Source organism: Vulpes lagopus, chromosome 6 (assembly GCF_018345385.1).
Source record: "Vulpes lagopus strain Blue_001 chromosome 6, ASM1834538v1, whole genome shotgun sequence".
Taxonomy (NCBI): domain Eukaryota; kingdom Metazoa; phylum Chordata; class Mammalia; order Carnivora; family Canidae; genus Vulpes; species Vulpes lagopus.
Window position 1 is genome coordinate 121,329,371 of NC_054829.1, and position 22,348 is coordinate 121,351,718.

At 34.2% G+C, this 22,348-nt stretch overlaps 1 protein-coding gene across 1 annotated transcript; it reads left to right on the forward strand.

The window, feature by feature from the left end:
• The first annotated feature begins 601 nt into the window (after positions 1-601).
• On the forward strand, positions 602-19,667 carry PLK4 (polo like kinase 4). Its single transcript, XM_041759228.1, has 16 exons — positions 602-831; positions 1,489-1,584; positions 2,458-2,553; positions 2,633-2,747; positions 5,727-6,753; positions 7,682-7,782; positions 10,296-10,654; positions 11,481-11,585; positions 12,182-12,284; positions 13,227-13,376; positions 14,082-14,215; positions 14,520-14,611; positions 14,758-14,905; positions 15,744-15,884; positions 18,481-18,587; positions 19,080-19,667. The coding sequence occupies exons 1-16, from the start codon at positions 802-804 to the stop codon at positions 19,180-19,182; spliced, it is 2,907 nt and encodes a 968-aa protein (XP_041615162.1). The 5' UTR covers positions 602-801; the 3' UTR covers positions 19,183-19,667.
• Positions 19,668-22,348: the final 2,681 nt, after the last annotated feature.

Sequence of the window (22,348 nt, forward strand, 5' to 3'; positions counted from 1 at the left end):
GGAGCCTGCCTCTCCCTCTCCCTGCCTCTGCCTCTCTCATGAATAAATACATTAAATCTTTTTTTTTTTAATTTTATTTATTTATTCATGAGAGACACAGGAGACACAGAGAGAGAGAGGCGAGAGGCAGAGACACAGACAGAGGGAGAAGCAGGCTCCACGCAGGGAGCCCGACGCGGGACTCGATCCCGGGTCTCCAGGGTCACGCCCGGGGCCGCCGGCGCCAAACCACTGAACCACCCGGCCCGGGCTGCCCACACTAAATCTTTTTTAAAAACTTAAAATCACTCTAAACCCTTGATAGAAACGGAAGTAGTTTTCAGGGCCGTCACGTGCGTAGCCTACCGGTGAAGTCTCACCTTCCAGGCCAGCTTTTAAACACGGCGGACCGGGCCTTCTGGAAGCCCGCCGGCCGACACGCCCCAGCGGCGCCGCGGGGTGCGACGAGCACTTCCGGTTCCCCGCCCCTAGGGCCTTGACGCTGGCGCCCGGCCAAGGAGAGGCTGCCACGCATGCGCGCCCAGCGCAGCCTATCCGGAGCGGCCAATTTCTTTACGTCACCGACGGCCTGCCCCGCACGGCAACCGGCGGGAGTTTTTCAAAATGGGAGCGCAGAGGCGCCGCCCAGGTCTCGGAAGGTGCCGGGGAGGCCTTTCGGTGGCTGTGCAGCCGTCGCCGGGAGCGGCGGCCTAGAGAGCCAAGCCTGATGGGCGCCAAGACCGGCTGGCTGCTTGGAGCGCTGCCTCGAAGGGACTGCGTGAAGGGAGCTCCTCTGGGGAGCACAGGCCGGGGCCTGGAAATATGGCGACCTGCATCGGGGAGAAGATCGAGGTGAAAAGACTTGGCAATCCTCTGCGGGGCCGGAGGATGGAGGGGGGCAGGGAGGGAGTTGGAGTGGCAGGACTCGAACCGGTGACTCTAACGGCTGCGGGGCGGGCGCCGAGGTGCTTTGGGAGAGCCCCAACCGCCCTCCCGGCTGTGTGGGGCGGGGCGCCCCGCCCCTCAGGCTGGGGTGTCGGGGGAACAGGTGAGTTGCTCTCGGCCCCGCCCGTCTCCTCCCAAGGCTTCAAGCTCGCCCTCCCGCCGGGGCTGCCGCGCTACAGCTGGGCGAATGTGCGTCCCCCTTCTCCCAGGGGATGGCAGTTACCTCCGGCGGGAGCTGCGGCGGGATTCCAGCCCAGCCTTCTGCCCCCGTGGGTTGGCTGGGGCTGGGAGCAAGGTGCTGGAGCTGCACTGGGGTTAAGGAAGCAGTTCATTTGGGTCCTGCGTCTGAAGCCCAGCCCGGACTTTCAGGGATCCCTGCGAGGCGTCAACATGCTTTCCACTCCAGACACCTGCTGTATCGAGGTGTAACACCTGCTTGAATTCTGAATTCATATTCCCCTTTCTGTCCATTTTTATCATCTTTTTTCCGATCTCCTCCTGTCTTCTCTTTTTCTTTTTTCTCCTGTGAGTCATCACACAATATCTTTAATTTTAACTTTTAAGGATTTTAAAGTTGGAAATCTGCTTGGTAAAGGATCATTTGCTGGTGTCTACAGAGCTGAGTCCATTCACACTGGTTTGGAAGTTGCAATCAAAATGGTAAGAAAATCTTCATCGACTTCTCACCTCTACTTTGCAAGGAGTTAGAGAGGTGACTTAAGATGTCAGAAACTCCTTACCTGAAAAAAAAAAAAAAAGAAACTCCTTACCTGCGAGCCCCTCCTTTTTTTTTTTTTATTTAGAGTAGAAAGAATCCATTGCTTGTACACAAGAAGACTAATGCCAAGTCCAGAAACTGACCTTATACATGCCTTAGGAGATCCTTGAGTATGCTTAAATGTTTTATTTTCATTAATGTTCACTAGACCTAGGACTTATGCAAACTTATAGCAATTGATAGAAATCAAAGAATAAACAATTTGTTTATAATAATGAGTGCTACTTGTACATAGCTCTGTATTACACTTTAACAACCTAAAATACTATTTGTGATTGTTACGGATCAGTCTAATAGGAGTATCATAAGCAAATTAAGAATTACTTATCTAAACCAGTAGGGAAGTTTTTTGTTTTTTGGTTTGTTTTTTTTTTGTTTGTTTTTTTTTTTTTTGGAAAGCGAAGTTTTATTTTAAAGTTTGTCTGGAAGAAAAAGAGGAACAGGGTGAAAACAAAAAAATAAAGCTTGGCTAGATTTTTGTTGTTGTTATAGATATGATAGTTGTGCTGTTAAATTTTTTAAGTTGGAAGAGAGTATTAGAATGCAATGGATAAACTTTTACTGAATGTCTACTCTGCCAAACACTCTGTTGGGTGCATGGGGAGAACAAACGCCAGAATAAATTGATCTCATAAAGAGGTAAATAAAAGGACTTAAGAATATTTTAAAGTATACTTTCTCTTCAAAGTTAACTTTTGAAAACTTCACATTTGGAAGTTTATCACCAAAATTTAAATGTCTCATGTTATTTTTAGATAGATAAGAAAGCCATGTACAAAGCTGGAATGGTACAGAGAGTCCAAAATGAGGTGAAAATACATTGCCAGTTGAAACATCCTTCTATCCTGGAGGTAATACAAATTTTATAGAAGTGACAAAGGACACAGAATTTTTGTATATTACCATTTATTATGCCCTTTTATATTTCAGCTGTATAACTATTTTGAAGATAACAATTATGTATATCTAGTATTAGAAATGTGCCATAATGGAGAAATGAATAGATATCTAAAGAACAGAATGAAACCATTCTCAGAAAACGAAGGTAGGTGGCTGCTTTTTTTCTTTTTGTATATATGAATTTTATACTTTAAAAACTAATTTTTGAAGAATGTGCTATTTTGTAAGACTTAATAAAACCATTTACATTATTACTTTAGGATACGAAAGGAAACTTCCCCCACTCTCAAAATTAGAAAAGCTGTTAATTCCTACAAGTAATTCAAGCATTACTTGAAGAAGAAGTGAAAGGAGAAATTTGTTATCCATCTTTCCCCCAAACCACATTTTAAATTAATTAAATCATTGGTAGCTATTTAGTGTCTATCCTTTCAGATCCAGAGATAAGCTTTTTAGAATGTTTTTGATGTCTATAAAGTAGTTCCTAAGTCAAACACAAATAACTATTGAAATCAGTTATTGTAGAAAATGTCAAACATACAAATAGAGGAACTAGTATAATGAACCCTCAGCTTCCAAAGCATGTTCAAATTGTTTCATCTGTACGCATCCTATTCTCCCAATTTTCCAGAATATTTTGAAGCTGATTGTAGACATCTTTGTGTCTATAAATATTTTGGTATATATCTTTAAAAAAATAATAATAACCACAAAGTCATCATCACACCCAGTAATTCCTTAGTACCAAATGTATAGTCAGTTTCAACTTCCCTTGTTTCTTATAAATAACTTATTGTAGTTCAGATCAGTATCAAATAAGTCCATGAGTCATCACACAAATGATTGTTTTCTAGTTATCTTACCCTGGTAACTGAGATTGCAGGTACAACTAATAAATGTGGTTGCTATTAGATTTTTTTGTACATTTAAGTCTATATAACCCATTTGAAATACAATTTGGTCATTTGTATTAAATTATGCAAATATTCATATACTTTGACTCAAAATAAGGTAGTAATACAAGTTGAAGAATATCCATAAACAGATTAATGAAGATTATTGCATTTTTTTGTAATAATGTGTAACAGTAAGTCTTCTTAAATAAGCCAGAACCTACAAAAGCTATAAAGGAAAAGAATCATCAATTTGACTTAATTGAAATTAAGAATATGTATGACAAAAGATTAAGTCAAATTTAACACAAGATGGGAAATAAATATTTGTAAAATATATGACTGGCAAATTAATATTAAATTAATGTTAATAATTTATAAATTAAATATAATAAAAAATATAAAATAAATATAATAAAATTAATAAAAATATAATAAAATATAATTATATTAAATATATATTAAATATATATTAAATATATTAAATATATCAAATATAATATAATTATAATAAAATATAAATTAAATATAATAAAAAATATAAAAGATGCCTTTCAAAAAGGCTAATCCAATAGAAAAATGGGCAGGGAATATAACCCTGCTTCACAGAAAAGAGTACAAATGGCCAAAAAAATATATGAAAAGATACTCCAACTCTGTAGTAATTGTAAGAGTGCCTACTAAAATAGTGCCATTTTTTTACTCATTGGATTGAGACTACCCAATGCTAACAAGGATGTACATGAAAATACAGCCTTTTGGGGAAGGCAGTTTGGCAAGTATTAAAATATTGAATTTTATTCTTCAACCCAGTGATTCTACTTCTTGAATTTAACATTAGAGAACCACCCCATACATATGCATGAGAAAACAAACATGTAGAAAATATTTATTCCTTTTTTTTTTTTTTTAAGATTTTATTTATTCATGAGGGACACATAGAGAAAGGCAGACATATTAGGCAGAGGGAGAAGCAGGCTCCCTGTGGGGAGCCTGATGTGGGACTTGATCCCAGGACTGCGGGATCACGACCTGAGCGAAAGGCAGATACTTAACCACTGAGCACCCAGGCGTCCCTATGAGCACCCAGGAGTCCCTATTCCTTTTGTTTGTTTTATTGTAATTTTTTCCATATTCTTTTTTATGTTGTTGTTTTATTGTAATTTTGAAATAATCAGAAATGACCAAATATTCATCAATGGCGATTAAATAAAATGAAGATTTTTAGGGGACCTGAATGACACAGTTAAGCCTCTGACTCTTGGTTTCCCCTCAGGTTGTAATTTCAGGGTGTTGAGATGGAGCCCCATATCAGGCTCCACACTCCCCCACAGAGTCTGTTTGAGATTCTCTCTGCCCCTCTCTGATACTCCTTTTTTTTTTTTTTTTTTTTTTTTTTAAGATTTATTTATTTTAGAGAGGGAGAGAAATAGAGCAGGGCAGAGGAGCAGAGGGAGAGAGAATCAATCTTAAGCAGACTCCCACTTAACACAGAGCCCAACCTGTGGCTCTGTCTCCCAACCCTGAGATCATGACCTGAGCCGAAACCAAGAGTCAGACCTTTGCATAATGAGTGTGCTACCCAGGTGCCCCTAAAATAAATAAATATTTAAAAAATAGGATTTATGGGTACTGTCGTGGAAATATTTCAAGAAAGAGTATGAAGTAGGGAAAAAAGTAATGAAACTGTATATTTTTATACCTTTTTATTTTTAAAGCATTTATTACAGTGTTTTTCTGTACATGTAAATGTACATAAGCACAAAGCATAAAACAATATATACACACTATTAACAGTGGTTATTTTTTGTGAGGGTTTGGGAGCACATCAGAGGAACTAGCTTTCTTTTTTCTTTTTTACAGTTAGACTATATTTATAAATTGTATGATTATAGATATTTGCTCTTAATTGCTCTGGACTTCCATGTACCCTAGTTACCCTAGTCTCTTCCAATTGCTAATATAACTAAACTTACCTTAACTATATAGAAAACTCATCAGTTAGAAAGGACAAAGATTAGGAGTGCCTAGTTGTCTTAAAGGAAACTAAAGAATATTATGAAATTATTATAGTAGTCTTTTGGATAGTAAAACTAAGCTACAAGCTGGTGTTTTAATGTAATACTGTGGTACATGTACTTGGGTTTCTAAAAACTGAATTCTAAGATTCAATAAATACTTAATCTTTCATATTTTCTAAATTGTAAGTTTTATTTTTTGCATTCCAACAGCTCGACACTTTATGCACCAGATCATCACAGGAATGTTGTATCTCCATTCTCATGGTATATTACACCGGGATCTCACACTTTCTAATCTCTTACTTACACGTAATATGAACATCAAGATTGCTGATTTTGGGCTGGCAACTCAATTGAAAATGCCACATGAAAAGCACTATACGTTATGTGGAACTCCTAATTATATTTCACCAGAAATTGCAACTCGAAGTGCACATGGACTTGAATCTGATGTTTGGTCCTTGGGCTGTATGTTTTACACGTTGCTTATTGGGAGACCACCTTTTGACACTGACACAGTCAAGAACACCTTAAATAAAGTAGTATTGGCAGATTATGAAATGCCAGCTTTTTTGACAAGAGAGGCCAAGGACCTTATTCACCAGTTACTTCGTAGAAATCCAGCAGATCGTTTAAGTCTGTCTTCAGTATTAGACCATCCTTTTATGTCCCGAAATTCCTCAACAAAAAGTAAAGATTTAGGGACTGTAGAAGACTCCATTGATAGTGGACATGCCACAATTTCTACCGCAATTACAGCTTCTTCCAGTACCAGTATAAGTGGTAGTTTATTTGACAGAAGAAGACTCTTGATTGGTCAACCACTCCCAAATAAAGTGACTGTATTTCCAAAGAATAAAAATTCAAGTGATTTTTCTTCTTCAGGAGATGGAAGCAGTCTTTATACTCAGTGGGGAAATCAAGAAAAAGAAACCAGTAATAGGGGAAGGGGAAGAGTGATCCAGGATGCAGAAGAAAGGCCACATTCTAGATACCTTCGTAGAGCCCGTTCCTCTGATAGATCTGACACTTCTAATGGTCAGTCTCGAGCAAAAACATACACAATGGAACGATGTCACTCAGCAGAAATGCTTTCAAAGCCTAGAAGATCAGGAGTAGATGAAAATGAAGAAAGATACTCACCTACAAACAGCGATGTCAATATTTTTCACTTCTTTAAAGAAAAGGCATCCAGTAGTCCTGGATCTTTTGAAAGACCTGATAATGATCAAGCACGGTAAGAATTCTATCAAAAGCATTTTTTTTTAATGTTATATTAGCACAAATATGAAGCTGCATGTAACTGAGGGTTGATTTTTTTTTAACATTTTCAGATGTTCCTGGGTACTTCTTAATTATGATTTCTATTAGAGAATCAGAATGATGATTTTTTTTAAATTTTTTTAAAAGATTTTATTTGTTAGAGAGCAGGAGAAGCAGACTTCCTGCTGAGCAGGGAGCCCAATATGAGGCTGTATCCCAGGACCCAGAGATCGTGACCTGAGCTGAAGGCACTTACCTGTTACCTGACTCAGCCACCCAGGCACCCCAGAATGATTTTTTATTTGTAGTTAAGAAATTCTTTCAAAATGAGTATATAGTTCATGAATGTCTTTGTAGAATGTTTTAATACCTGAGAATTTTTAGTCTGATTTTTTTTTTTTTGTAGAAAGGAAGTCTCCAGTGTGAAGTATATTGAACATGTCTGAGCCCTAAAGTACTCCAGTAGTAACTATTCTCTCTCTCTCCCCTCCTTTTTTTTATCCCCACCACACAAAACACACACACACACACACACACACACACACACACACACACACACAAGCTGAGCCAGTGATGAGTAATCATATTATTGACTCCTTCTCACATGAGGGCTAATTTTTTAGTGACTGTGGTATTTTTTTTCCTTTCTCTGATCTTTGATTTTTATGCTTAAATTTTAACAGCGCAGTAGCCATATAGAAATGTCACAGTACCATGGGCATTTTGGTCTAGAAGTTTAACTTCTTAAAGACAACTTAATTATGCCAATATTGGTTTCTATAGTTACTCTAAAATTTTCAGGTATTCAGATCAAAAGATAACTACCTTTTAAAATATTTTTTATCTTCAAAAGTTATTACCTGATAATTTTTTGTTTATCAGAATTTCTTATCTCTGTTTAGCTCTAATCATCTTTGTCCAGGAAAAACTCCTTTTCCATTTCCAGACCAGACACCTCAGACTGAAATGGTGCAGCAGTGGTTTGGGAATCTGCAAATAAAGCGTGAGTTTTCTGTTTTGTTTTTTTATATGTTTGGGTTTTCTTAAGAAAATAATACATGTTAAAAAAAGAAAATACATTTTCAATAAGCTGTATTACAATACAGTAATAATAAGTACTCATTTTGAGTATTTGCTGTATCAGCTACTATCCTTAATGGTTAACAAATATTAACTTATTAAATTCTCACACTCAAAAAATATGAAGATAATATAATTAGCCCTGTCTTACACCTGAGGAACTGTATTGCACAGAGCTTAATTTGACAAGCTACACTGCCTTTAAGTAGAGGAGCCAGGATTCCAGCCCATACAGTCTGGCTCATAGACTTTACTCTATCTCTCTGTTCTTGCAGTGTATCTATAATAAGCACTTAACTATCAGTGCATATAAAATAATCAAAAGATGGTTGATCTTATTTTTAAGTAGAAGCTGATGTGGACAATTCACTAATGGGACCTCACATATGATAAAGTATACAACTACTAAAACCTAAATGAAAAATTAAAAAAAAAAAAAAGGGGGGGGATCCCTGGGTGGCGCAGCGGTTTAGCGCCTGCCTTTGGCCCAGGGCGCAATCCTGGAGACCCAGGATCGAATCCCATGTCGGGCTCCCGGTGCATGGAGCCTGCTTCTCGCTCTGCCTGTGTCTCTGCCTCTCTCTCTCTCTCTCTCTTTCTCTGTGACTATCATAAATAAATAAAAATTTAAAAAAAATAAAAAATTAAAAAATTAAAAAAAAATAAAACCTAAATGGGTTTTTTTGGGGGGTTGGCGGTTTGTTGTTTTAAGTAAGCTCTAAGCCCAACATGGGCTTGAACTCAAGACTTGAGATCAAGAATTATATGCTTTACTGACTGAACCAGCCAGGTACCCCAAAAACCTAACATTTTTAAACAGCTGTCATTCCAAGTCATTATTTATTAATTAATTTTTTTTTTTTAAAGATTTTATTTATTTATGCATGAGAGACACAGAGAGAGAAGCAGAGACGTAGGCAGAGGGAGAAGCAGGCTCCATGCAGAGACCCCAATGTGGGACTTGATCCCAGGACCACGGGATCATGCCCTGAGCCAAAGGCAGGTGCTCAACCACTGAGCCACCCAGGTGTCCCTGAAGTCATTATTTTTAGATTCAGAGTTTGGAAGTTCAACATTTCTTATTAATGAACATAACAGACTCACAGAAGGTGTGTTGAAAATAATGGTGGAGAAAAAGAATAAAAAAAACATATGGGGAGGAGGAGATTACGGTATTATATTACTTCAGACAAGGAGTACATAATATGACTATAATTTAAGCACAGTTGTTATCTCAAGTGTGTATTGCTTTTTTAAAAAATATATTTTCAAGAGCCCAAAGGGAATTAATCTTTTTATGTGTACTTGTTGATGATTCAAGTTTCTATTTTTTTTAAACTATAAAATTGCCATGTACTTAAACTTGCACTTAACCTGCTGTGTTTATAGATACTTTTATTTAGTAATATGGAGATATCTGAGATGGAGAAATAAGCTTGTTTATAATCTAGTAGTGCCATTGCAATTTTATTTTTTTATTTTTATTTTTTTTAAGATTTATTTATTTATGATAGACATAGAGAGAGAGAGAGAGAGGCAGAGACAGAGACACAGGCAGAGGGAGAAGCAGGCTCCATGCCCGGAGCCTGACGCGGGACTCGATCCCGAGACTCCAGGACCGCGCCCTGGGCCAAAGGCAGGCGCTAAACTGCTGAGCCACCCAGGGATCCCCACCACTGCAATTTTAAAGTATATTATTGGGTACAAAATATTTTCTGTCATAATGGGAGTAGGGGGAAGGAAAGCACTAAAAAAAAAAAGTCATTTAGGGAAAAAAATTGCAATACATATTTTTAGAGTTAAGCATTTGAATAATTGCCTTATAGATATCTATATAGTCTAATCATTTAAGTGCTTTAAAAAGATAATGTTCCCTTGTGAACTCTCAAACATACAAAATATAAATGGGTAAAATTCAACAAAAACTCTTTAAAAATGTAGTGCAGATATACTTGTGATAGTAAATATTAATAATAGTAAAACTATTTCATATATTGTTTTTGCTTTTACTTACATATTTTATAAGATAGAACAGACAGTCCTTAGCTTAAAGAGGATAAATTTACTTATTACTTAGAATGATTACCTGGGAACTCCTCAAATCTGTACTTGTTGGAGCATTGGAAATTACTTGTTTTAGAACTAGTAAGTGACCCTCAATTTTGCCTCAGTTGAAAAACTAATTTCATAATACAAAAGGCAGTCATTAGAAAATAGGTTTAATAATATCTTTCTTAATTTTAGGAGTATAAAGGTATTTCTTAAAATATTCTTTTAAAGTCACTTATTATGTCATATCTTAAAACTGCTTATTTGTTAGAAATATTATGTAGATTTTTTTACTAGGTTTTTTTTGTACCTCAATAAAATAATGCCAGCATGACATTGTGTTATATTAATTTTTCACTAAATTACTTCATTCTGGTTATATTACAGCTCATTTCAGAGAAACTACTGAGCACAATAGCATTAGCCCAAACAGAGATTTCCAAGGCCATCCAGATTTGCAGGACACATCAAGAAATGCTTGGACTGATACACGAGTCAAAAAGAGCCCTGATGCTTCTGATAATGTACATTCTGCAAAACAGCTGAATACTATGAAGTATATGACTGCATTTCAAAGTAAAGCTGAAATAATTCAACAAGAATCTATTTTTGACTCTGATCCTCTTTCTGAACAAAAGACTAGGGGAATGGAGCCACCATATCAGAAACGTACATTACGAGGCATTACATCTCCTTTGACTGCTTACAGGTTAAAACCAATTAGACAGAAAACCAAAAAGGCTGTGGTATGTCAACAATTTTTCTAAATTACTATATGATATTTTCTTTGAGTATGTGGTTTCTTATATTAAATATGTCTCTCTAGTTCCTGTACTTCTGATATTTACATGATAAACTCATTTGAAAGAAAAGAGACTGAGAGTTTATGGAAAAATAGCTTTTGTTCTTCTTCCAGCTACTTTAAGAATGGTGAATTGATACTGATAAGTTTTGAGTTTTAAATTATTGATGAGAAACATTTAAAAGTAACAGTGGTTAAATACTATGTTAGATATTATTCACAATTCCAATTACTAAATTAATATTTAATATTACCTTTTGCTTTTGTTTTAAATGTTTCTGTATTCCAGTTTCAAATCAAAAAGGTAAACTAGAAAATATATATATTTTTTAAACATCTGAAACTATTTAAGGAGACCATACAGAAAATCAAGTTTAGAGTTTAAATTGTGTGAATTGGAAATAGTGATTTTTATTTTTTAATTCCATCTTGCTCCTGTTCATACCTTGTTTTCTATTTCATCCAGTCTTGCCTTTGTTTGGCTTGCTCTTGTCTTTTCAGAGTCCTTATTCTCCACCCCTACCTTCTGCTTTCATTCTGCCCCCTGGTTATCATTTCACACTTAATTATACCTTCTTACCTTTGCTCCTTATGTTTTACAGTTGTGCTCAACTACACCTCTGATGTAGATTGTTGTTGAGAAGCAGCCATTTGATTTTGACTTTAATTTTTGTTTCTGCTATGGTTAAGTATTGCTTTTAAGTGTTGTATATGTCAGAGCTATTACAGTAAGCGAGAATTGTTATTAACCCTAGTTTTTCATTGTATAGGTTAGTATACTTGATTCAGAGGAGGTCTGTGTGGAGCTTCTAAAGGAGCATACATCTCAAGAATATGTGAAAGAAGTTCTTCAAATATCTAGTGATGGAAATATGGTAATGTAACTTTCCTTTATTATCTTGCAACTTTAAATTATCATTAAGCATTTAGCATTCCAATTTATTCTACAATGATACTGTTAAATTTTTTTTAATTAGTTTTCTTAATATGTTAAATTCAAAAACTAAAGTAGCAGACTACATATATTTAACTAGTGTAGCTTTAAAATAATTACAACCTGGGGATCCCTGGGTGGCGCAGCGGTTTGGCGCCTGCCTTTGGCCCAGGGCGCGATCCTGGAGACCCGGGATCGAATCCCACGTCAGGCTCCCGGTGCATGGAGCCTGCTTCTCCCTCTGCCTGTGTCTCTGCCTCTCTCTCTCTCTCTCTCTCTCTCTATCATGAATAAATGAATAAAATCTTAAAAAAAAAAAAAAAAAAAAAAAAAAAAAAAAAAAAAAATAATTACAACCTGTACAAAATCTAAACTTTAAACTTAAGTTTGGAAAGCAAAATAATTACTTCTAGAGAATATTTAGCATTTTCAACAAAATAAGTTTTACATGTGAGCTCTTTTCATAATTTTATTAACAAAATAAAGCACTCTAACTTAACAGCATATGATTAGAATTCTTAAAATGTTTTTTGGCAGATCACTATTTATTATCCGAATGATGGAAGAGGTTTTCCTCTTGCTGATAGACCACCACCCCCTACTGACAACATTAGTAGGTACAGCTTTGACAATTTACCAGGTATGTAAATTTACCAGGGGATAAATTTAAATAATGGATTCATATATACATAAATTCTATATATGTGGATATCATAGATTATAAATGTCTTGCTTCAGCCAGTCTGTAGCTCATGTTCTTATTCTTTATATGTGGTGAGATGTGGTGTACCTTACTAATCTAATGTTTATTCATATTCTATAAGTAAAAACTACCTATGGAATATTAGTTGTTTATCACACAAGTATAATGTGTACACTTACTTAGTTACTAATTTGTCTAGAATCTTGTTTAAAATTCAACATAAAGTATCTAATTTTGACTTTTGAGGCCATTACTGTGCTCCATAGACTCCTTGTTCAGCTTCTGGATATTATGGATGGGGGAATTAAATATTGAATAGTAATAAGACTTGGCTGAACTGACTTTTGGAATCAAACAAGAAAACCTGTTTATAACCCTATTAGAAATCAAAACAGATAGACAAGACTAAATACTATAAGTGACTGTAGTTACAGGGAAATGTAAAACCTGACTTTTGTGTATTAGGACCATAAAACTCTATGCTTTACTAGCATAAAAAGAACTACATCTTTTCCTAATAGTCTGATACTAATATCTCAGGTAGAAATTTTTTCATTTCAATTACTAAAACCTTCCTAGAATAATTACTTATAATAAGATGTCAATGATTCAAAGAAAGAGATTTTTTAAATAATCATGGTACTACTCATCAGAATTTGTTATATACTTCTTGGGAATTGTATTATACTGTCCTTAGTTTTCATTAAAATAATAGAGTTGGATCACTAAAATATCTTTATTTTGGTAATGAGGTTTCTAAGCTATGAACTTGAATTTTTGAGGAAGAGTAGAAATCAGTATTAAACTTATAGAATTTACATGTCAAATCAGCACTTTATTTCCTAATAATAGCTAATTTTTTTTTCTGTTCTTTCCTAGAGAAGTACTGGCGAAAATATCAATATGCTTCTAGATTTGTACACCTTGTACGATCTAAATCACCCAAAATCACTTATTTTACAAAATATGCTAAATGCATTTTGATGGAGAATTCCCCTGGTGCTGATTTTGAGGTTTGGTTTTATGATGGTAAGAGCCATTTAGAAATGGTAATTTTTTTCCCCTTTAGTTTATAATTTAGTAATTGTGGTTTTTTTTAATTCACCACAAGTTTTTAAGCTATATATTCATACAAATAAATTACACAATACAGTGTACTATGTTAAATATGTTAACCAAATTTATTTATATATATTTTTATGTAAACAACTTATTCTCCAATATGTATATTAGTCCTCTTTCCTTATTTAGCTCGGATTTAACAACATTTAGCTTGATAGTACAAAATCACCTGAAATAAACAATATCCTATTTCTTATTAGAAATTCAAATATTCAAATTGTGAAAATTATAAATGTGGCTAAAGGATCGATTTGACCTAGAGAGTATCATTTTCTTAATCTATAAGGATGGTTTACTTTTTAATCTGTAAAGCTCCCTTTAAGGGACACCTAGCACAAACACACAGTACACATATCATTATACTTATCCTCCAATTATGTTTTCATATGAGATCAGTGATTTTTTTAAAATACTATAAAAGTATCAGACTTAAGCCAATTGTATGCAGAAAAGGAAAATGGATGGTCTGTATTTATTGAATACATTCAGAGACTCATTTTATTCATGGTCAGCAAGTGAATATAAATAACTTGATCTTTACATACTAGTATGATAATGAGTATAAACATAGGAATATTTAAAGAAATGATAAAAGCATTTTTCTTCTTTAAGGAGCAAAGATACACAAAACCGAAGATTTAATTCAGGTGATTGAAAAGACTGGGAAATCTTATACCTTAAAAGGTGAAAGTGAAATCAATACCTTGAAAGGGGAAATAAAAATGTATATGGACCATGCAGATGAGGTATGTACCTAGTTATGGTAGGTTTTTCATACCAATTAATAGTGATTCCAGGGGCACCTGGGTAGCTCAGTGGTTGAGTGTCTGCCTTTGGCTCAGGTCATGATCCTGGGTTCCTAGGATCAAGTCCTGCATCAGGTTCCTCTCGGGGAGCCTGTTTCTCCTGCTGCCTATGTCTTTGCCTCTCTCTCTCTCTCTCTCTCTCTCTCTGTCTCTGTCTCTCATGAAAAAATAAAATCTTAAAAAAGTTTGATTCCAAATGACAGGTGAAATAATGACAAAAAGCATTATTGTTCTTTTGAAACAGGGCCATCGTATTTGCTTAGCACTGGAATCCGTAATTTCAGAAGAGGAAAAGAAAAGTGGAAGTGCTCCCTTTTTCCCAATAATTGTAGGAAGGTAAATGGTTGAAAAATGTTTAAACATGGCTAAAATGTGTCGTAAATGTTTAAAAAAAGGTTTGGTGTTTACATTTTGGACATTTTTTAGTTTTTTGTAAGTTGAAAGCTTTAAGGGAATATATCTGGACATTTCTTTCCCTTCAGAAAACCTGGTAATACTAGTTCACCTAAGGCCTTATCACCTCCTGCTTCTGTGGATCCAGACTACCTGATGAGTGACAGAGCATCTTTGAATAAAATGATCATAAATAGTGCTGCTTCTCCAAAACCAACACCAATACTTAATCCTTCTGTAAGTAAAAATACATCACTTCTATACTTTAAACTTCTGTCATTGTCTCATGTCCTTCATATAAAATATAAATTCCATACTATTACCTTACTCTCACCTGTCTACTTCTCCCTTGCCTACTTTTTTTTTTTTCCCCCTTGCCTACTTTATCCTGTACTCTCTTTGCCTTATTCTAGTTCTCTAAAGCCTTCTTTCAGTTCTTCAAGTAAGTTAAACTTTCAGGGCCTTTTCACATGCTGTTCACTTGACCTGGAACTTTTCTCCAAACTCTTAATGGCTAATTCTTTCTCATCATTCAGGTCTTAGTTTAAATGTTAACCACAGTGAAGTCTAACCTGCCCCTCTGGCGAAAAGCTAAATATATTATTATATGTATATATCATTTTATTTTTACTAGTAAAATATTGACTGCCTTAATATCCATGATAGGCCTATGGTTACATAAATGTAAATTTTTATTCTGTGAACTATCATGCCTGTAAAGACTATATAGCAATATAGAAAACCGCGACATTAAAGAAATAGATCTGTGAGTGTATACTCACAGACATACATATATACTATAATAGCAGTATGAAAAATTATACCTTGAGGGAAAAATAGAAATTTACCTACATGAAAACAGCAACTCTGATTTTCTTCTCTTTCCATAATAGTTATATGTTTATGTTTTTAATACTTTAAATCTGAAGTTTCTTGTTTATGTGGTTATATTTTAATTTTTTAACTTTGTTATTAAAAATTATTGTAAACTAATGAAAATCTAGTCCTTTTTCAGTTTTGCTTGGCTTATAAAAACACTGAGGAATAATATCTTCTTGTCTTTTACTGTTTATAGATGGTTACAAATGAAGGATGTGGCTTTACAGCTGCAGCTTCTGGAACAAACATTCCTTCTAGTAGTCTAAAAGATTGTCTTCCTAAATCAGCACAACTTTTGAAATCGGTTTTTGTGAAAAATGTTGGTTGGGCTACACAGGTGAGAATTTTTAGAAAAGAATTTTTTTCACTGAATATCCTTAGTTTTCATAGTAATTAGACAATTATCAGAAAATACAATTTATTTTTTAAAGATTTCTCTTTGCAAGAAAGTTTCTACCTTTTTTTACATTGGTTATGTTAAAATTTTAAATATTTTTTATTTGTGTACATTTGGAAAACTCTAGATATTGCTAATAACAGATTGTCTCCTAAGGCATAAGTGATTTGTTTTTGTCGTTTTGCTTTTAAAGTTTTAAAAACAAATTTTAAACCCAAGTGTCCACTGATAGATGGATAAAGACGATATATGTGTTGGGGTATCTGGCTGGCTTAGTCTGTAGAGCTTGTGACTCGATCTCAGGGCTGAGTTAAAGCCCCACGTTGGGCATGGAGCCTACTTAAAATGATTAATAAATAAAGACATACATACTTTTTTTTTTTTAAAGATTTTATTTATTTATTCATAGAGACACAGAGAGAGAGAGGGGCAGAGGCACAGGCAGAGGGAGAAGCAGGCTCCATGCAGGGAGCCTGACGTGGGACTCGATCCAGGGTCCCCAAGATCAAACCCTGGGCTGCAAGCAGCACTAAACCGCTGTGCCACCAGGGCTGCCCCATACATACATTTTTAAAAGTATGTGTATGTACACAATAGAATATTACTCAGCCATAAAAACAATAAAATAAAATCTTGCCATTTGTGACAACATAGATGGTTCTAGAGGGTATTATGCCAAGTGAAATAAGACTGAGAAAAACAAATATGTCATTTCAGTTACATGTGAAAGCTAAAAAACAAAACAAAAACAGAAGTTCATTAATACAGAGAACAAACTGGTTGTTTCCAGAGAGGAAGAGGATTGGCAAACTCGGTAAAGGGGATTAAGGGGCACACACTTCCAGTTGTAAAATAAATGACAAATGAAAAGTATAGCCTATGGAAAATCGTCAATAATACTGTAATGTTGTACAGTGACAGATGGTGAGCAGAGTACTATATAGAATTGTTGAATCACTATGTAGTATACCTGAAACTAGCGTAACATTATATGTCAATTATGCTTCAATTTAAAATCTAAGTTAAGGGCACCTGGGTGGTTCAGTGTTGAGTATGCCTTTGGCTCAGGTCGTGATCCCAAGTTCCTGGGATTGAGTCCTGCATCAGGTTCCCTGCAGGGAGCCTGCTTCTCCCTCTGCCTTTGTCTCTGTCTCTCTCTCTCTCTCATGAACAAATAAATCAAAATCTTTAAAAAATAAAACTAAAATATAAATTAAAAACAGAATAGAGTTGTCACGATAATGGCTATTTGTCAGGAATTAAGAATGATATTCATGACATTTAAGTTTTAGAAACTATTTGTAATCTATTAGAATAACTTACATTTGGCAGAAAAGGATTTTTGCATTTAAAAATTAAGTCCACATTAAGTTTCAAACTTACAGAATTATATGTAGGTGTGAGCCTGTATGTATATATTATCTGAAAGCTTGAAGATTGGAGACTTGAAGATGGAGACATGTAATTTTTACTTGCTAGTGAAGTAAAATGCATTTTAGACCTTTATGGGGGTAGGAAATACATGAAGAGAACTCAGCATATATTGAATAAGCTATGTGGTACCATATTTCTCATATATATTGTCTTATTCCCCAAATTAAAACCTAGTAAAGGTGATGTTACCTCTTTTTATAGATAGTAAAATTATGGCTTATAATTATTGATTGACTTGCACAGTCCTACTCAGTAGTTGGCAGAGATGAATGTAAACCCAGGTCTATTTGATTCCAGTGTCCATGACTTCTCTCTGCTGTTTGGAATGCCACATTGTGTATTAGTAACTATATCAAATATCAGTGACTAAGGAGTAAGTTTGCAAAGGTGTAATGTTCTCAGGCCGAAGAGAAATTCTGTGTCCCAAGAGCAAAGAATAGAGGAAGATCCTAATTTAAGAAAATGTTACTTCCGTTATTTCTTAAATCTCTTCTTGGTTAGGATGCTATTGGAGTGGGGAGGAAGACACAAAACTATTCAGACATTGTAGTAGAAATGAATGGGAAACGATTAATTTAGAATAATTTTATTTATTTTTAAAAATAATTTTATTATTATAATGCCTTAGCTATTAAAGGAATAATCTGAAAAGATGTAAATATTCCCAAGGCTACTACCATCACTGCCTCATATTTGTAGTTACCGAGAGGGTTGCCTTTTTTCTTTTTTAAGATTTGTTAAAGAGAAAAAAAAAAAAATTAAAAAAAAAAAAAGATTTGTTTAAGAGAAAGTACACGTGAGTGCGTGAAAGTGTGAAGGGTTGGGGGGGCAGAGGGAAGCATGCAGACTCCCCATTTAGTGGGGAGCCCTACACAGGGCTTGATCATAGGACCCTGAGATCTTAACCTGAGCTGAAATCAAGAGTCAGATGCTTAACCAACTAAACCACCCAGGTGCTCTGAGCATTGGTTTTGTTTTTCTTGTTTTGTTTTGTTGTTTTGTTTTGTTTTATCTGTGTGAAAAACCTATTAAACATGAGTACCTTCTAAGAACTTCAAGTCTCCTACAGTATAGTAATTCTGCATGCTTATTATTTTTCTAGTTAACTAGTGGAGCTGTGTGGGTTCAGTTCAATGATGGGTCCCAGTTGGTCGTGCAGGCAGGAGTATCTTCTATCAGTTATACATCACCAAATGGTCAAATAACTAGGTAAGTTCATAAAATAATGGTTGGGATTTAGCCTTTTGCTATATAATTTCTTTCCTCTCTATGTTGAAATAAATGATTTAATAAGGTTTTATATGTTCTTTAGGTTAAGGCCTTCAATTTAATGAAGAGTCCAATTTTCAACTTGCTTTAGAAATTATAAAGTAAAAAAAAAAAAGAAATTCTAAGGTCATTTCAAGTTTTCTTTTTATTATTTTTAATTTTCTTTTTATTATTTAAATACATTTAGAAAATGGCCTGTTTTAAAAGGAAACAAATTGGTTATGCTTATCTTTTTTTTTTTTTTTTTTTTTTTTTTTTAGTTTTTTTTTTTTTGGTTATGCTTATCTTGATTTAGGTATCTACTTAAATAATTTTGTGTAATTTTTCTGAGGTGCCTCTTTCATTAAAGAATTACTGAAAAGTATAATACATCTTTTGGTACTCTCATGCAAACTAATTAATTAAGTTATGTTTTTCTTTTGCTTCACTTAGGTATGGAGAAAATGAAAAATTACCAGATTACATCAAACAGAAATTACAGTGTCTTTCTTCCATACTTTTGATGTTTTCTAATCCATCTCCTAGTTTTGAATGATTGAAGCTCCTTTTAGATTTATAAGTTTAATAAATAACTTGTTGGCTTTCAAGTAAAGTGACTTTTTTTATTTAATATAATTTCCTCAGAAAGCCTTTCTATAAAAGACAGGTTTAATCTATACCATAATGGATGTATTCTAATGAGAGAACAAAGCAGAATGAAACTTATAAAATGTACAGGTCATAGATTAAAACTGTATACCGGACTTTGCTCTTAGAACATATACCCCCAAAATTTGTGTTCATATATTTGTATTGAACAGTTTTTTAAAAGCAAAAATATAAATGGTGTGTGGTATATTTATGCTTTTTTAAATTGTTTTCTCTACTTCTCAGACATGTTGAGAATCATGAAAAAAACATGCTGAAGTTTTTGAACATGTAAATAATGTGTATTTATAAGTAACATATGTAAACATGTATATTTGTTTTATATTTATTTTTGTAGCACCAGTGAAACATTTCTGAAAATGCATTTTATAAAAAAATAAATACAGTGATAAGTTGCTTTATCTTTTGATTTATTTAATTAAATACTTATTTTAAAGTAAGTTACTAGTAAGCTCATTTTTAAATTTTGTTCCCTGTTTAGGAGCCAGTTAAATTTTCAAAATTAATTTTGCAAATGGTAAATACCTTGGTTCTCTACCTGTATTTGAAAATATCTGCATATTTTAATGATAAACATTTTAACACTGTAGAACTTAATGCAATAATTAAGATGGAGAAGAAAAATATTTGATAGACAGCCATTTCTAATACTCAAGGTAAAATAGGAATGAAATAAAACTATAAATAAGATAACCTGTTTAACCTAATGTTTCCTGCTATTTTTTAGAATTAGAAACATTTGAGGTAATTCCATCTAGTAGACAGGAATATTTAATGCCATAGTTATTCAACATTGTTTTGGATGTTTTTGCCAAAGGCAATGAGTAGAAAAACAATTTGCAACATAAATTGCATAGTTAATAAGAAAAAGACAACCCGATAGAAATATGGACAAAAGATAGGAGCAGATAATTCACAAAGACAGAAATACATATACTGAATCAAAAGGAAATATATGCTCACCACATTTATGGTTGGAGAAACGCAAAATTAAAATCATATCCTTTTATCAAAGAGATTGGTAAAAAAAATAATAAAATAGTGCTTGCTAAGAGGAACAGGACACATTCAGGTGTTAAATTAATGAAAAGTAATTTAGCAATATCTTTTAGAAGTAACACATTTCAGTACATTGGTAATCCAATTTCAGGAGGAAAATCATGTAAGCTCTTCTTATAGGGAAAAAATATAAGAAAGAAGAATTTCCCTCAAAAAACGGAAGTATTTAAAGAAATTTCTAGCTTAATTTTGAAGGCTAAATACATTTTGCTTTTACAGACTTTACTTAGGTGTATTTTTTGTCATCTCTTTCAGTCTGAATGTACCTTTGTCTCAGGTACTTCTCTTATACATACCACATAGCTGCATTTTGTTTTTTAATCCAATCTGATAACCTCTGTAGTCTACCATGTTCATATTTATTATCATTTCTGATATGTTTACTGGCATTATAGTTCAATTGTATTTATGTCTACCAGTTTCTTTTGTGCTTTGTACCACATACCTATTGTTTCCTTCTTTTTTTCCCCTTTCCTGCCTTCTTTGAGATTGAGTTTCCTTTAATCTCTTTTACTCTTCATACTGATTTTTTTTGAGAGGGTACAGTAGTGGTTTATTAATATTCACTTTACATTATCATGACTATGAAAACATTCATAGCTGAACTATGTACCACATTAGAATTACATTTCTTGAACAACTGTGTTTTTTGGAGTTACTTTGTTAGGTCAAACACATCTGATTATCTGTAGTTTTTGTTGTTGTTTCCTTTTTCCCCTCCCTTTGAATACAGCTCTCTGGAGCCCTCTGATTTCCTTTTCCTATCTGGACTGGTGGCTATGTATATAGCATTTTCACTATATAAATAAAATATGTTGTAATTTTTTTATCCATTATACTGCTGATGAATATTTATATTGTTTCCAGATTTCAGCTATAAAAACAGTTTTGGTATGACAGTGTTTTAGTGCATATGCACACAAGTTTCTCTAGAGTTTTACTCAGAACTGAATATGCTGGACTTTAATATTGGTGCATCTCAAATGTTAGGAGATAATGCCTAATTTTTTTACACTTCCACCTGTAACATATAAGAGTTTATATTATTCCACACTCCCATCATTACTTGGTGTTACGATCTATTAAAGTTTTTGCCAGTTTGACAAGTGTAGAATAGTGATCAATAGTGGTTTTAATATGCATTTCCCTAATTACTAAAGAGGCTGGAATCTTACATAGTTATTAGATATTCATCTTTCATGAAGTGCCTGTTATGTCTTCTACCTATTTTTTTCTCTTGGGTTGTCTGGCTTTTTCTTGGTCATTATGAAGAGTTCAGGATATGTATCCTTTGCCCATTGACATGTGGCAAATGTCTTTACTATTCTAGGCTCTCACTCTCTTAGTATGTCTTGATAAGCAAAAATTTCTAAATGTCCACAATTTCATAGACTTCCTTTACAGATACTGCTTTTTAAGTTCTGCATAGTATTTTTAAAAATTCTTTATTTAAATTCAACTTAATTAACATACACTGTTTATTAGTTATGGGGTAGAATTTAGTGATTCATCAGTTGTATGTAACACCCAGTGCTCATGACATTAGGTGCCCTCCTTAATGCCCATCACCCAATTACTCCTTCCTCCCACCCATCTCCCCTCAGCAACCCTCAGTTTGTTTTCTAGAGTTCAGCATCTCTTATTGTTTGCCTCCCTATTTTCATCTTATTTTTTCTTCCCTTCCCCTATGTTCATCTGTTTTGTTTCTTAAATTCTACATATGACTGGAATCATATGGTATTTGTCTTTCTCTGACTGACTTATTTTACTAAGCATAATACTATTTCCATCGATGTCATTGTAAATGGCAAGATTTCATTCTTTTTGATGGCTAATATTCCATTGTAAATATGTACCTCATCTTCGCCCATTCATCTGTGGATGATGGATGATGGGCATCTGGGCTCTTTCCATAGTTTGGCTATTGTGGACATTGCTGCTATAAACACTGTGGTGCAGGTGCCTCTTTGAATCACTATGTTTATAACTTTTAG